Source organism: Hyla sarda, chromosome 3 (assembly GCF_029499605.1).
Source record: "Hyla sarda isolate aHylSar1 chromosome 3, aHylSar1.hap1, whole genome shotgun sequence".
In the NCBI taxonomy this organism is placed as follows: Eukaryota; Metazoa; Chordata; class Amphibia; order Anura; family Hylidae; genus Hyla; species Hyla sarda.
The window spans coordinates 448869549-448886447 of NC_079191.1; the positions used below are offsets into that span (position 1 = coordinate 448869549).

At 48.9% G+C, this 16899-nt stretch overlaps 1 protein-coding gene across 8 annotated transcripts in view; it reads left to right on the forward strand.

The window, feature by feature from the left end:
• Window positions 1–755: 755 nt before the first annotated feature.
• The window catches only part of VEGFA (vascular endothelial growth factor A), a 29012-nt gene continuing 12868 nt past the window's right edge, over window positions 756–16899 (forward strand). For 5 of the 8 annotated variants that reach the window (XM_056568686.1, XM_056568691.1, XM_056568687.1 and 2 more), the window contains exons 1-2: window positions 766–1137; window positions 11422–11470. In XM_056568686.1, coding sequence (XP_056424661.1) covers window positions 1063–1137; window positions 11422–11470 — 124 coding nt within the window. In that variant the 5' untranslated portion in view covers window positions 766–1062. Of the gene's footprint in view, window positions 1138–11421; window positions 11471–16899 lie in introns of all 8 variants that reach the window. The other 3 variants (XM_056568685.1, XM_056568684.1, XM_056568689.1) reach the window with 3 other exon arrangements.

Consider the following 16899-nt stretch of genomic DNA (forward strand, 5'->3'; position numbering starts at 1 on the left):
TACGAGCTAATTGGTAGCTGCAGGAGAGCACTGGAATAATACTGATGGTGATATTGGGACGAGCAGAGCAGATCTCCATGCAGAGCCGATCTCTACGCAGAGCAGAGCCGATCTTTATGCAGAGCAGAACAGAGCCGATCTCTATGCAGAGCAGAACCGATCTCTATGCAGAACCGATCTCTATGCTGAGCCCACCACAGAGCAGAGCCGATCTCTATGCAGAGCCCACCACAGAACAGAGCCGATCTCTATGCAGAGCAGAGCCGATCTCTATGCTGAGCCCACCACAGAGCAGAGCCGATCTCTATGCTGAGCCCACCACAGAGCAGAGCCGATCTCTATGCAGAGCCCACCACAGAGCAGAGCCGATCTCTATGCTGAGCCCACCACAGAGCAGAGCCGATCTCTATGCTGAGCCCACCACAGAGCAGAGCCGATCTCTATGCAGAGCCCACCACAGAGCAGAGCCGATCTCTATGCTGAGCCCACCACAGAGCAGAGCCGATCTCTATGCTGAGCCCACCACAGAGCAGAGCCGATCTCTATGCAGAGCCCACCACAGAGCAGAGCCGATCTCTATGCTGAGCCCACCACAGAGCAGAGCCGATCTCTATGCAGAGCCCACCACAGAGCAGAGCCGATCTCTATGCTGAGCCCACCACAGAGCAGTACTGGCAGCCGGAGCGGATCAGCCGATGATGTAGCGGGGTCCCTCTCTTAGGCTCCGCCTCCCCGGGGGCGGTACCGCACAGCCTTTAGTCTATCACTTGTTCTTGCTCTGGTGACACAGAAGCCGCCGCTGGGTCCGAGCGCTTGGATTGTAGAGTTCAGCATTAGCCGCCGCCGGGCTCCGGGATTACAGGAATCATGGATTGAAACTTACTGCTTGGCTACAACTTTTTGCTCCGTGCACATTGTTGGATCTGTTACCGCTGCGTCTTTTGGAGAGCAGGGGCTGTGGATTCATGGAGTGACCCCGGCTCCCCGGCTCTGAAGATTTACACTCACCCCTGGGAGTGGGGGGTCCTCGGCTACAGCACACTATCGGGGGCTCCTCTGCGGATGTTACTGGGAACCATGTACTTTCTGTTCTCTTGGATATACTGGGGCTTACTGGTGTATATCTCCTCTGTCCAGGTAAGAGGGGCACTTACTATAGCCACATCCAGCAGGGGCACCTGGCACAGGGGGTCCTGGGGTGGATGTGCCCACTTGTCAGCAGTCATTGCCTTTCTCCTTATCCCCCTCCAGCTCAGCACATGTGATCATTCTCTTCTCCAGCACTTTCCATAAATATCCACAATACGGCGGGCTCAGGTGATCCCTGCAGACACCCAGCCAGGCGCAAAAGTTGGATTTGGGTTTCTTTACCTCGTTGTGTTCCTGTGAATGGATGTGCACTTGGTGATAGTGAATGGAGCTGTGTAGAGGGGTCAGGGATGGTGATTGGAGCTGTGTAGTGGGGTGCAGGGTGAAGCACAATAAAAAGGAGTGAATGGAGTTGTGTATTGGGGTCCAGGCATCACCTCCCTAGTACAGGGCGAAGCATGATGGTGAATGGAGCTGTGTATTGGGGTCCAGGCATCACCTCCCTAGTACAGGGCGAAGCATGATGGTGAATGGAGCTGTGTAGTGGGGTCAGAGATGGTGAATGGAGCTGTGTATTGGGGTCCAGGCATCACCTCCCTAGTACAGGGCGAAGCATGATGGTGAATGGAGCTGTGTATTGGGGTCCAGGCATCACCTCCCTAGTACAGGGTGAAGCTTGATGGTGAATGGAGCTGTGTAGTGGGGTCAGGGATGGTGAATGGAGCTGTGTATTGGGGTCCAGGCATCACCTCCCTAGTACAGGGTGAAGTATGATGGTGAATGGAGCTGTGTATTGGGGTCCAGGCATCACCTCCCTAGTACAGGGTGAAGTATGATGGTGAATGGAGCTGTGTAGTGGGGTCAGGGATGGTGAATGGAGCTGTGTATTGGGGTCCAGGCATCACCTCCCTAGTACAGGGTGAAGTATGATGGTGAATGGAGCTGTATAGTGGGGTGAATGGAACTATATATTGGGCGTACTGGCTTCATCTCTCTAGTCTAGGGCAAAGCATGATAAAAAAAGGATCCAGAACTAGCGCAAGGAGGTTTGTAATATCACAGCAGCACATGTGGCCAGCAGTGGGCACCATCCACACCAAACCCCGTAACTTCTATGAACTTCAGCCGGTAAGGTGCACGTCCCTCAGGGTTCTCCGGATACCAGCATCTTAGCCCCTGGGGGGCACCATATGCTTGGACCTTAGCTACTTGTGAGGGAACGGTTGCTTTACTCTTGGCTCTTTGGAGTCACTGGTTACATTGACCTTAGCTCCTTGGGGGCACTAGTTTCTCGGACCTTAGCCCCTGGAAGGTCACTGGTTTCTTGGACTTTAGCCCCTGGGGGTCTCACTGGTTGCTTAGACCTTAGCTACTGGGGGCATTGGCTTCTGGGACCTTATCTGCTGGGGGGGCACTGGATGCCTGGACCTTAGCTGCTGGGGGGGCACTGGATGCCTGGACCTTAGCTGCTGGGGGGCACTGGATGCCTGGACCTTAGCTGCTGGGGGGCACTGGATGCCTGGACCTTAGCTGCTGGGGGGCACTGGATGCCTGGACCTTAGCTCCTGGGGGGCACTGGATGCCTGGACCTTAGCTCCTGGGGGGCACTGGATGCTGGACCTTAGCTCCTGGGGGCACTGGATGCCTGGACCTTAGCTGCTGGGGGGCACTGGATGCCTGGACCTTAGCTGCTGGGGGGCACTGGATGCCTGGACCTTAGCTCCTGGGGGGCACTGGATGCCTGGACCTTAGCTCCTGGGGGCACTGGATGCCTGGACCTTAGCTCCTGGGGGCACTGGATGCCTGGACCTTAGCTCCTGGGCGCACTGGATGCTGGACTTTAGCTGCTAGGGGGCACTGGATGCCTGGACTTTAGCTGCTGGGGGGCACTGGGTGCCTGGACTTTAGCTGCTGGGGGGCACTGGGTGCCTGGACTTTAGCTGCTGGGGGGCACTGGGTGCCTGGACTTTAGCTGCTGGGGGGCACTGGATGCTGGACTTTAGCTCCTGGGGGCACTGGAAGTTGAGGCGTTGATGATATATGGTGCAGGCTTTGTCTTTCAGGAATTATTGTTATAAAGTAGATAGATGGCAGAGGCCTGTGAGCAGTCAGTTATTGAATCCATGTAACATTTTCTGCAACTCTGTACAAGAACTTACTGTTAGATGCCATATAGACAGAAGGAAAGGAGCCCTGCTTCCCATCCCCAGGCATCCCTGATATGTGCATCACCCCAGAGCATTGTCATAGATACAGGGCTGGTGAAGTGAGCGGGCAGCGTGTGACTGGACTGTTAATGGGTCACTTAAGTTTCCTCCTCTTGTCGGGGTGAGCAGGCCTCCTTCTCACTGGCTCCCCTTCTGATTCTGACGACAGATCAGTAGGCCGGGTTAGCCAGGCGGCTCATGCTGCACGTACGCTTTTTCCAAATGTAAACCAGCCTTGAGACAGACTAAAGGCCTTTAAATCTCTTTCATGTGACTGGGCCAAGCTTCCCCCCCCCCCTCATCTGTGTGTGCACATTGCCAGCAATCACTAGGCCTCAGTCCACATTGTGAGTTGGAAATGTCCTTGAATGAGCAGGCTCTCCCCGCTCTGACAGATCACAAGGCTTTCTCTTTCTTCCCTCTGTCTGCTGGAGGTTCTGGGAAGGGTCCTTGTGCGCTCACAAGCGGTTTTTACAAGGAAGCCTAATTGTTTTTCCAAGCATTTACAGTTACAAAGCTCAACTAATGAGGAAGGAGAGATTGTGGCAAGACAGGCGGAGTGAGACGCCTTAACTGCTTCACTTCCTGAGAAGTGGAGAGGATTTCCATAGCTTTACATAAGACCTAGGTCAGCGGTCTTCAAACTGTGGCCCTCCAGCTGTTGCAGAACTACAACTCCCAGCATGCCCGGAATTGTAGTTTTGCAACATCTGGAGGGCCACAGTTTGAAGACCACTGACCTAGGTGCTGCAGGGGCCCCCGCTCCACAGATCCTGCCCCTGGTGCTGGTTTCTTATCATGGAATAAGTAACTGGCGACAAGGTGGGGACATTGTAGCTTTTCATTGTATAGAGTAACACAGACTCCCGCAGGACACTTTTATGGTGCACCCCCTAGTAAAACTGCCTGGTCTGAAGAGACACCACCAGTGACTACCTCCAACCTCTGTAGGACCACATACAGCTGTGACAAGGAAGCTCAGACATTAGTCGCAGACCTAGTCTATGTTTCTGCAAGGTCACATTGTGTACTTCCCTCTCAGTGGTGACATGTTGCTGTATTTCACTCACTATAGAGGAACCTTCCTTCCGACAAGTTCTTTTAGAACTTGGGGAGACCTCACGGGGCATGCGGTTTTGTCTCCCAGAGAATCCAGCACTGGTTTTCTCCAGGACTGTGCTATTGGCTGCTGTAAAGACTCATTGTTCAGTGATAGCTGGAAAATCTGGGCAGGATCCAAACTTCACTTTATAGAAATGACATGTGCAGGAGATGTGTACTCGTGTGTGTTGTCATTTCTATGTGTACTCATGTGTATTGTCATTCCTATGTGTACTCGTGTGTATTGTCATTTCTACGTGTACTCGTGTGTATTGTCATTCCTATGTGTACTCGTGTGTGTTGTCATTTCTATGTGTACTCATGTGTATTGTCATTCCTATGTGTACTCGTGTGTATTGTCATTTCTATGTGTACTCGTGTGTATTGTCATTTCTATGTGTACTCGTGTGTATTGTCATTTCTATGTGTACTCGTGTGTATTGTCATTTCTATGTGTACTCGTGTGTATTGTCATTTCTATGTGTACTCGTGTGTATTGTCATTTCTATGTGTACTCGTGTGTATTGTCATTTCTACGTGTACTCGTGTGTATTGTCATTACTACGTGTACTCGTGTGTATTGTCATTACTACGTGTACTCGTGTGTATTGTCATTACTACGTGTACTCGTGTGTATTGTCATTACTACGTGTACTCGTGTGTATTGTCATTTCTATGTGTACTCGTGTGTGTTGTCATTTCTATGTGTACTCATGTGTATTGTCATTTCTACGTGTACTCGTGTGTATTGTCATTTCTATGTGTACTCGTGTGTATTGTCATTTCTACGTGTACTCGTGTGTGTGTTGTCATTTCTATGTGTACTCGTGTGTATTGTCATTTCTATGTGTACTCATATGTATTGTCATTTCTATGTGTACTCGTGTGTATTGTCATTACTACGTGTACTCGTGTGTATTGTCATTTCTATGTGTACTCGTGTGTATTGTCATTACTACGTGTACTCGTGTGTATTGTCATTACTACGTGTACTCGTGTGTATTGTCATTTCTATGTGTACTCGTGTGTGTTGTCATTTCTATGTGTACTCGTGTGTATTGTCATTTCTACGTGTACTCGTGTGTATTGTCATTTCTACGTGTACTCGTGTGTGTGTTGTCATTTCTATGTGTACTCGTGTGTATTGTCATTTCTATGTGTACTCATATGTATTGTCATTTCTATGTGTACTCGTGTGTATTGTCATTTCTATGTGTACTCGTATGTATTGTCATTTCTATGTGTACTCATATGTATTGTCATTTCTACGTGTACTCGTGTGTATTGTCATTTCTATGTGTACTCGTGTGTATTGTCATTTCTACGTGTACTCGTGTGTATTGTCATTTCTATGTGTACTCGTGTGTATTGTCATTTCTATGTGTACTCGTGTGTATTGTCATTTCTACGTGTACTCGTGTGTATTGTCATTTCTACGTGTACTCGTGTGTATTGTCATTTCTATGTGTACTCGTGTGTATTGTCATTTCTACGTGTACTCGTGTGTATTGTCATCTCTATGTGTACTCATATGTATTGTCATTTCTACGTGTACTCGTGTGTATTGTCATCTCTATGTGTACTCGTGTGTATTGTCATTTCTACGTATACTCGTGTGTATTGTCATTTCTATGTGTACTCGTGTGTGTGTTGTCATTTCTATGTGTACTCGTGTGTGTGTTGTCATTTCTAGCTGGGCTCTTGCTGCAGTAGTAGTCCGCCCTGACATTAGCTCTATATTCTGTCATCCCCCCCCCCCCCCCCCCGCTGCTCTGGAAAGTTGCTCACATTGCAGGAGCAAAAGTGTCGAGGTAAAGGGGCACCAATCTACAGTAGATGCAGAGGTTAATGTGCCAAATAGCTTAACCCCTTACAACCCTGGGAACCAAAAGTCTCCTGACGAAATCCCAAGTGTCAATAAAAAAGTCTAAATAGGAAGAAGTGGTTGTTCCAAGCACCTCGGCTCTGCTATACCTGACCAGGCACAGAGTCCATCTCCACATATAGTTTGATTAACTTATTATGCTTGGTGCAGACGCAACTTCCAAGGCTTAATGTTACATCCAAGGCCGGGGAAGGTGTCCCCTCTGATTGACAGCCATTGTCATGTTTTTGGGAAGGGGCGCAGTGGCATGTTACAAGAGTTCCTTATGTACATTTAACCCTAGTTACGGTCTCCATCTGGCTGCGTGTTCTGATGAGTGTCAGCGAGTGGTCAGGTGCTGTGTGCATTGTTTGTGGGTGAGATGGCAGCAGCTTCTTCAGGTTTCAGCTGAGCAATGTTAGCAGAAGCTTTACAGCAAGAGAAAAGGTCACCCCCATAGAGCGCTGGGTCCTGCCGCAGCAATCCCAGCCTCCTATGAAGGGGCTCGCTGTTCCTCCCATGACTGGCACAGGCTACAAGGACAGGCAGGACCCATAATCACCGTTCATGGTTAATTCTGTCCTCGGAAGAGTATAGGAGTCTCTGAGTGGACTGTTGGAAGTAGACAGGTGCAGGGCGCTGTGTTCCTGGAACCGTCCCTGGAGAGTTAATGTCACGGCTGGATAGCATGGAGATGGCACTGAGTTTAGTCTCTACTGTCAGTCAAGGTCCCTCCTAATCCTGGGCTCCATAGTGTGCGCGGCCTCAGGACCTCTGCAAAGGTTAGCGCCAAGGCCTTCTAGTTTTGTTGTTCCTTGCAGGCAGTGATTTCATTGGTCACTATGAGCTACTGTGTGGAGTGGTAACCGGATCCCCATTTTAATATTAATTTTTCTCCAGAATTAGACGCTTACATGAGATTTAGGATGAATACCCAAAAGAGGACCAGGTGCAGTACATACTCCTTGTGACATCTGTCTCTATGTTCATTCTTGTATGTGTCCCTTCTGTGGCCTCCTCCCTAGGATGGCAGACAATGACTGGCCCCTCCACCTTTGTCATCATGTTGCAGTGATTTCAGCTAGCGCTGGGCGGTATACCGGTATGAACCGGATACCGTTTTTTTTTTCTCCCACGGTATGGATTTTTGCCCATACCGCTATACCGGTCGGGCCCCTGCCCCACCCTCCGAGTCAATAAAAAAAAATAAAACTTACCCGTAATGGGGATGGTCCAAGCCATCCATCCTTCCTGTAGTGTCCCGCGGCATTCCGGGTGGAGGGTGAACCGGTCCGGGCTGTCCTTCTTCTCCGGGGGTCAACTTCTCCACTCCGGGCAGGCTCCGGCCTAGTAACGCTGCATAGACGCCGCTATGCCGGGACGTCCGTGACGTCAGGTGCGACGCTGCGCACGGACGTCACTGTGCAGCGGCGTCTATGCAGCGTTACTAGGCCGGAGCCTGCCCGGAGTGAAGAAGAGGACCCCCGGAGAAGAAGGACAGCCCGGACGGTTCACCCTCCACCCGGAATGCCGCCGGACACTACAGGAAGGATGGATGGCCCGGCTCATCCTCCCCGGACGGTCCCTGCAGCAACTGGGAAGGTGAGTCAGGGTTCTGGGATGGACAGGGATCTGTATAATATACTATACCTACAGTAGGCCCTCCAGCTGTTGCAAAACTACAACTCCCAGCATGCCCGGACAGCCAACTGCTGTCCGGGCATGCTGGGAGTAGTAGTTTTGCAACAGCTGGAGGCACCCCTAGTTGGGAAACACTGACCTATACTATACACTACTATATAGTCCAACATGCTGGGAGTTGTAGTTTTGCAACAGCTGGAGGCACCCTGGTTGGGAAACACTGACCTATACTATATACTACTATATAGTCCAACATGCTGGGAGTAGTAGTTTTGCAACAGCTGGAGGCACCCCTAGTTGGGAAACACTGACCTATACTATACACTACTATATAGTCCAACATGCTGGGAGTAGTAGTTTTGCAACAGCTGGAGGCACCCCGGTTGGGAAACACTGACCTATACTATATACTACTATAGAGTCCAACATGCTGGGAGTTGTAATTTTGCAACAGCTGGAGGCTGTAGGGTTGTTTGTTACATCTATTTAAAAGGGTACTCCACTGCCCCAGTGTTCAGATCGTTTAGTTCCGCTACGACACCTCAATGCAAGTCTCAATGTAAAAAATAAATAAATACCGTGATACTTTAGAAAAATACCGTGATACTCATTTTTGGTCATATCGCCCAACACTAAATTCAGCCTCCAGAGCTCTAGTTCGATCACGTAGTGGATCATCCCGGAGGGTCCTTTTCAAGTGTGATTTGGGCCTTTAGGATCTGGATGCTGAGAAGTCCACATCATTGCAAATAGAGATCTATTCAAGTTATTGCCAGTCCATATTATCTATGAGATTAATGAAAACAGTATCTTACTTTATTGCTTTGTAAGCAGGGGCTGAGGTCTGAGAGCACCATATGTGGTTATTGTTATTACAATTATTTGTTTTTATAGTGCTCTTAGTTCCAGGGCGCTGTACATATGATAAGGGTTAAAATACATAACACAAACTCAAGTACAATGAACTTGATACAGAGTAAATGGCAAATTGATACAGAAGGTCAGAGGGCGCTGTCCTCATTGGCTTACAATCTATACAATTTTATACAGTGATCCCTCAACTTACAATGGCCTCAACATACAATAGTTTCAACATACAATGGTCTTTTCTGGACCATCTTAAGTTGAAACCAGACTCAACATACAATGCTACGGACAGTCCAGATCTGTGAAACGTGTCAATGGCTAGAGGAACTGACCAATCAGAATGGACATTCACTGGTAAAAACCCCTGTATTACTGAAGTGTATGCACTGACTGGTGTCTGATAGCGCCTACCTACAGTACAGGGAGGTATTACATGACTCCATTACTTTTTTAGGACACTGTGTGTACTGTACAGGACCCCGAAGAAGCTCCTGTCCTCTGTATAGACCAGTGTTTCCCAAGCAGGGTGGCCCCAGCTGTTGCAAAACTACAACTCCCAGCATGCCCGGACAGCCTTTGGCTGTCCGGGCATGCTGGGAGTTGTAGTTTTGCAACAGCTGGAGGCTCCCTGCTTGGGAAACACTGACACAGACCGTGATTTACAGCTCCCAGCAGATCTTTATCACTTTTATATGTAAGGACTTGCTCTATCTATATTAGTTATCTACTTAGTTTTCTTTAATCCTCACTTTTTCCTATTTTTGGATGACATTTTGGTGCCTTTAGAACCAATTACCAGGTTTCCATAGAGTTCTGGTCTCAACATACAATGGTTTCAACTTACAATGGTCGTCCCAGAACCAATTATTATTGTAACTTGAGGGACCCCTGTATTCCAGTGAGGAGATATATGCTGCCAGCCAGACCCTATATAACTAGTGCACAGTGAAGTTTGCTTGTGTTGCACAATGTTCCAGTCTATGTGTTCTGCTCCATTATTGGATTGTAGACTTTGGACCCATCAATGAAGCCTTAAACATGTCTGCAGCTCCCAACACAACACGCACGGCCGGCTCTGCTGCTCTGTTTGTTTTGCCACTGACTGACCTTCAGATATGAGCAACACAGGAAGGCAGGGGCGATGGTACACAGAGAGAGTCCTGCTTTCCATTACACAGACTGGGGCCCTGTTCACATCAGGCTTATAAGCAGAGCAGATACGCCGGAAGATTTCCTCAGTGCTCCCTGTTGGCTTTCCAAAAGATTACATTTGTCCTCCTTTATGTTGGTGTACACTTGTTTGGAGCACAGTCTACCACGCTATTAAAAATGTACAAGCAACATTGTATCTTTGTTTGTATAGTCAATTGGTGGCGTGAAAAAAATAAATGCACAAAAGCGTATGCTTATATTTAAAGGGGTACTCCGGTGAAAACCTTTTTTCTTTTAAATCAATTGGTGGCAGAAAGTTAAACATATTTCTAAATGACTTCTATTAAAAAATTTTTAATCCTTCCTGTACTTATTAGCTGCTGAATACTACAGAGGAAATTCTTTTCTTTTTGGAATGCTCTCTGATGACATCACGAGCACAGTGCTCTTTGCTGACGTCATTATATTATTAATAATAATAACTCGTTATTTATTGTTGTCCTTAGTGGGATTTGAGCCCAAGGCCCCAGCACTCCAAGACAGCAATGCTAACCACTGAGCCACCATGCTGCCCTTAGCATACAGCTGCTATGCACGGTTGCTAAAATGGACAGAGATGTCAGCAGAGAGCACTGTGTTCGTGATGTCATCAGTGTTCCAAAAAGAAAGGAATATTTTCTGTAGCATTCAGCAGCTAATAAGTACTGGAAGGATTAAGATTTTTTTAATAGAAGTAATTTACAAATATGTTTAACTTTCTGCCACCAGTTGATTTAAAAGAAAAAAGGTTTTCACCGGAGTACCCCTTTAACTGTGATGTGAACAGGACTAGACAATCTCGGGGAGTATTGAAGCTTAAGGCTCTGAAGGAAGTCATTGACCATCCATTGCCTGACAATGACTTCCTATTGTTCTAGCTTAATGGTTTCCTCTTGATTATATCTTTACTAGGCAAACACACAATTGTACCTGAGACTCGCAGTGTGACTGCAGTGCCAATCCCACCCTATGTGTTTAATCACAGATCTCCCAGCTGGCACCTGCACAAGGGCATAGAAAAACTGAGACAAGCCCAAAACCAAATAAAACGTGAGCTCTAAAGGCCACCGAGGACAGAAGCCTGGGAGCAAACAGGATGCTGCCCTGAACCGTCACCACGTGTATGAGGGTGCAGGACTATAGGCGGCCGCTGTGTCATAAATGCCCACAACCGAAAAATCCTTTAGTTTGCCCAGCTGTGGTCCCACCCTTCAATAACATTGCCATGTATGGGGAGGATCCTGCTCTCTATGTAAATAGTGGGGAAGGCCAGCTGCTTAGATGTATTCACTGCTTTATCTGCATTGTAGGATATATAGATATATAATTAAACCACCACTGTCCACATACTGATTGGTGGGATAGTCAGTTCCCCACTATAACTTGGTTACATTCCTTAGATTAGCCTTTAGTTTCTTGCATCTTACTTAATACTAATTTTTTTTTTTCTGTTTCTTGCAGTTCTCCTGGGCGGCCCCCACTCAAGAAAAAGAGCACAAACCCACAGAAGGTAAGAACTTTTTTTTTTTTGTGATATTTTCCAGTCTGGTGAACATCTGCCGTCTCCTAGATGGCTTTTCCTTTTTAGTAGGTTTGTATATACTCAATTCAGTGTTTAGGTTCTGGCATGAGGGGGGGGCCTCCTAATATGCACGTATTTTTATAATAAATTAGGAACCTGTTGTGTATTGGTTCTGGTTCAATGGATACATTTTTACACATGTCATTCTGAACACATAGGTCACTGCAGTAGTCAGGTGTTGTTATTCATCTGAGGCAGTTAAAATGGAGGCAACAAAAACCTGTAAAAACTTTATTTTCTTTTTTCTAGACACAGATCTGGTACTTTACGTAGATGTGCAACTATGATAGTGATAAATCACGTAAATATTTTACCACCATATTGCAGAAGTCATAAAGGTGCAGTGGCATGTGAACCAAAAAAGGAAGGTCATGGAGCAGTAAGTGCCCGATCCAAGAGAATATTGTCATGGGTGGTGGCCAGGGCTGGGCAGGCCGCTTGTGTGACCCTTCTGCTCAGCGGCGTTGGCCATGGTAGGGCAGTCAGCTTGTGTGCCCCTTCTCTTCAGGGGTGATGGTCTTTGCTGGGCAGCTTGTGTGGCCCATCCTCTCAGGAGCGGTGGCCATGATGGGGCAGTCAGCTTGTGTGCCCCTTCTGCTCAGGGGTGATGGTCTTGGCTGGGCAGCTTGTGTGGCCCATCCTTTCAGGGGCGGTGGCCATGATGGGGCAGTCAGCTTGTGTGCCCCTTCTGCTCAGGTATGATGGTCTTGGCTGGGCAGCTTGTGTGGCCCATCCTTTCAGGGGCGGTGGCCATGATGGGGCAGTCAGGAAATCACAATGAGACAGCCATCCACTTACTGTGCCAGAGAGAAGGCACCATTCATGCCAGGGGAACTAGTAGACGTAATGCCCTATAAAAGGTGCAGGAAAATGCAGACCTAAGGGTGAAATAGACAACTGAGCAGAAGTGCCACAGAAGCCATCTGCCCAGCCATGGCCACCAGCCAAGCAAAGGGGCCACACAAGCTGCCCAACCAAGGCCATCTCCCCTGAGCAGAAGGGGCACACCAGCTGCCTGCCCCACCATGATTACTGCCCCTGAGAGGATGGGCCACACAAGCTGCCCAGTCAAGACCATCACCCCTGAGCAGAAGGGGCACACAAGCTGACTGCCCCATCATGGCCACCGCTCCTGAGAGGATGGGCCACACAAGCTGCCCAGCCAAGACCATCATTCCTGAGCAGAAGGGGCACACAAGCTGACTGCCCCATCATGGCCACCGCGCCTGAAAGGATGGGCCACACAAGCTGCCCAGCCAAGACCATCTGCCCCTTCTGCTCAGGGATGATGGTCTTGGCTGGGCAGCTTGTGTGGCCCATCCTTTCAGGCGCGGTGGCCATGATGGGGCAGTCAGCTTGTGTGCCCCTTCTGCTCAGGAATGATGGTCTTGGCTGGGCAGCTTGTGTGGCCCATCCTCTCAGGAGCGGTGGCCATGATGGGGCAGTCAGCTTGTGTGCCCCTTCTGCTCAGGGGTGATGGTCTTGACTGGGCAGCTTGTGTGGCCCATCCTCTCAGGGGCAGTAATCATGGTGGGGCAGGCAGCTGGTGTGCCCCTTCTGCTCAGGGGAGATGGCCTTGGTTGGGCAGCTTGTGTGGCCCCTTTGCTTGGCTGGTGGCCATGGCTGGGCAGATGGCTTCTGTGGCACTTCTGCTCAGTTGTCTATTTCACCCTTAGGTCTGCATTTTCCTGCACCTTTTATAGGGCATTACGTCTACTAGTTCCCCTGGCATGAATGGTGCCTTCTCTCTGGCACAGTAAGTGGATGGCTGTCTCATTGTGATTTCCTATTATCATGTAGACCGCGGGTGGTTGTGGATTAGTCAGCCCATTTATTTTAAGCTCCTAATACGTGGAGATCGTGCCGCCCGATTGGGGGGGGGGGAGGATGTTCTAACATTCTTACCTAGTCACGACTATTTTGTATAGCTGTAATGTCACATGACTGCACCAGCTGAGGTGTAACACCCTTGAGTTTCATTACTGACAGATGGAGGTCAGGACTTTTTCCCTTCATATTGATGCCGCAGCTTTTTCCGTATCATAATTTTTATAGAAAAACTAAACAGAGATTTAGCAGTGCACGTAGAGGCGGCCACCCCTGCAGGCGACACATGTGATAGGACAAGTTTCCGTGATGGCAGCAGCTGTACTTATCAGCTAAGGTTATCAACCCTCGCGCCACTGCTCCAAGTCAGCTCAAACATGGTGCAAGCATGTACTTCTCCCTTACACTGCATATCCCCCGTGTGGGGCCACGGACAAGCTCAGTGCCTATTAACCCTCTGTACACTACAAAGCTAAAATCCCAGGCAGGACATCAGATACCCTTTTTGCAACCTACAGTATGGTTATAGGAAATGAACTAAGTTGTTATATGCCTGCTGCTGGAAACTGGATTCTCCCTATCCTGAACACTGAGCGGTGGAGAGAGCATGGTGTCTGCCGCTATTACATGTTAGCAGGGAAGAGGATTACTATATTTTTACATGGCTTCCTCAGGAAAAATTGAGATGCACATAATAGGTGGGTGGGGGTGGGTTCCTCTACAGTTTGTCTTAGGAGTCGTAGAAGAGGGGGAAGGGCTGATTCCCAGCAGCTGCTCTGGTGGTCTCTGGTGTTGGACCACTACCGGCAGAAGGGGGGGGGGGGGGTCTCTGGAAGTTAACTGAGGACTTCTGACAGACTCAGTAGAGTGAGACACTGGAGAAACTTGGTTCTTGTATGTTCAGACCCTTGTCCTTCCAGGCTGTGACCATGATGGCAGAAACTTGAAGAGTTATTCTTTGCTGTAATATACCACAGCTCAGAACAGTTTTACATTTGCATATGACAGAGCCCAAGGGAGTAAGTCATTTGGTTTTGCAACAAGTATTTTGACTTTGCAGAGTCTGGTAAAGGGGGTAACATGGTGTCGTAACAGGGGTGCGGCAGCTGAAAGTTCTCAGAACTGCTACTAGTCCCTGGCCGGGATGCCGGGGGGATTTTTAAGAGCTTTTATTTCTAATCCTAGAGGCCAATGAAACAATCGTCCTGGGATGCAGTAACTGCAGGGGAATTTTTCCTGCTAATCTGGGCACCATATGCCTCCACAGCTCCTGACAGGGAGTCTTTGTCCACTTTGTAGAGATATGGCGTCTAATTAGCTCCTCACACGTTGCAGGAGCTGCGAGAATCAGCCGAGCTGGGAGGATAGAGAATGGGGCGGAAAATCGGGTGTCAGAACGTGGGGCAAGTGAATAGGCTGATATGCTTCCTCATAATTTATCTACTACAGCCCATTGCTAACGTTTTGGGTCCAAGCATGGAGGGTGTGTTTCCACTTTTTTGGTGATCATTTTCAAAGCTAGCAATGAATATAAAAATTCAAAGATCTAAAAATTCTAAAATCTAAAGTGTACCTGTCGTTAAAGAGTACCTGTCACCAAACTAAACTTTTAATAAACTTTAAAATAACTTTAATAACTTTGTGTAATTATAAGACACTTTGCTATTTACTTAAATTCTCAACCTTTATATGTTTTTAATGGCATTAAAAAACGGCCACTAGGTGGCTCTGTTCTGTTCCCTGCACAAGTCAAACAGTTAGTTTGGTCTCCTCCCGACCTGGCAGGGGACCAAACTCATGAAGTGCATGTGGGATGAGGCGAGGTACAGCTCGCGCAGGTTTCAGTGATGTCGCACCTGCTGGGGAACGTCCACTTTATCCTGCCGGGAGCTAATGCAATGTGAGCAAGGGGAAAGGTAGGATGCACAGCTTTTTAAACCTCTAAATTGTTTAAGGGCAGGAGTGGTGTTTGGAGTAGTTAGGGAATATAATCTGAGTTCGTTTTAGAAAATATGGTTTAACAATAACTTTTTATGTAGATACTATTATATGCATATTTGTAATATACATTGATTACAAAAAGGTGTATATTTTTGGGTGAAAAAAGGCTGTCCCTGCTTGTCCTCCGTGTGCAGAGCCCTGCTTGTCCTCCGTGTGCAGAGCCCTGCTTGTCCTCGGTGTACAGCGCCCTGCTTGTCCTCGGTGTACAGAGCCCTGCTGGTCCTTGGTGTACAGAGCCCTGCTTGTCCTCGGTGTACAGAGCCCTGCTTGTCCTCGGTGTACAGAGCCCTGCTTGTCCTCGGTGTACAGAGCCCTGCTTGTCCTCGGTGTACAGAGCCCTGCTTGTCCTCGGTGTACAGAGCCCTGCTTGTCCTCGGTGTACAGAGCCCTGCTTGTCTTCAGTGTTTGTCCTCGGTGTACAGCGCCCCGCTTGTCTTCAGTGTTTGTCCTCGGTGTACAGCGCCCCGCTTGTCTTCAGTGTTTGTCCTCGGTGTACAGCGCCCCGCTTGTCTTCAGTGTTTGTCCTCGGTGTACAGCGCCCCGCTTGTCTTCAGTGTTTGTCTTCGGTGTACAGCGCCCCGCTTGTCTTCAGTGTTTGTCTTCAGTGTACAGCGCCCCGCTTGTCTTCAGTGTTTGTCCTCGGTGTACAGCGCCCTGCTTGTCCTCGGTGTACAGCGCCCTGCTTGTCCTCGGTTTACAGAGCCCTGCTTGTCCTCAGTGTACAGCGCCCCGCTTGTCTTCAGTGTTTGTCTTCAGTGTACAGCGCCCCGCTTGTCTTCAGTGTTTGTCTTCAGTGTACAGCGCCCCGCTTGTCTTCAGTGTTTGTCCTCGGTGTACAGCGCCCCGCTTGTCTTCAGTGCTTGTCTTCAGTGTACAGCGCCCCGCTTGTCTTCAGTGTTTGTCTTCAGTGTACAGCGCCCCGCTTGTCTTCAGTGTTTGTCTTCAGTGTACAGCGCCCCGCTTGTCTTCAGTGTTTGTCTTCAGTGTACAGCGCCCCGCTTGTCTTCAGTGTTTGTCCTCGGTGTACAGCGCCCTGCTTGTCCTCGGTGTACAGCGCCCTGCTTGTCCTCGGTTTACAGAGCCCTGCTTGTCCTCAGTGTACAGCGCCCCGCTTGTCTTCAGTGTTTGTCTTCAGTGTACAGCGCCCCGCTTGTCTTCAGTGTTTGTCTTCAGTGTACAGCGCCCCGCTTGTCTTCAGTGTTTGTCCTCGGTGTACAGCGCCCCGCTTGTCTTCAGTGCTTGTCTTCAGTGTACAGCGCCCCGCTTGTCTTCAGTGTTTGTCTTCAGTGTACAGCGCCCCGCTTGTCTTCAGTGTTTGTCTTCAGTGTACAGCGCCCCGCTTGTCTTCAGTGTTTGTCTTCAGTGTACAGCGCCCCGCTTGTCTTCAGTGTTTGTCCTCGGTGTACAGCGCCCCGCTTGTCTTCAGTGCTTGTCCTCGGTGTACAGCGCCCCGCTTGTCTTCAGTGCTTGTCCTCGGTGTACAGCGCCCCGCTTGTCTTCAGTGTTTGTCCTCGGTGTACAGCGCCCCG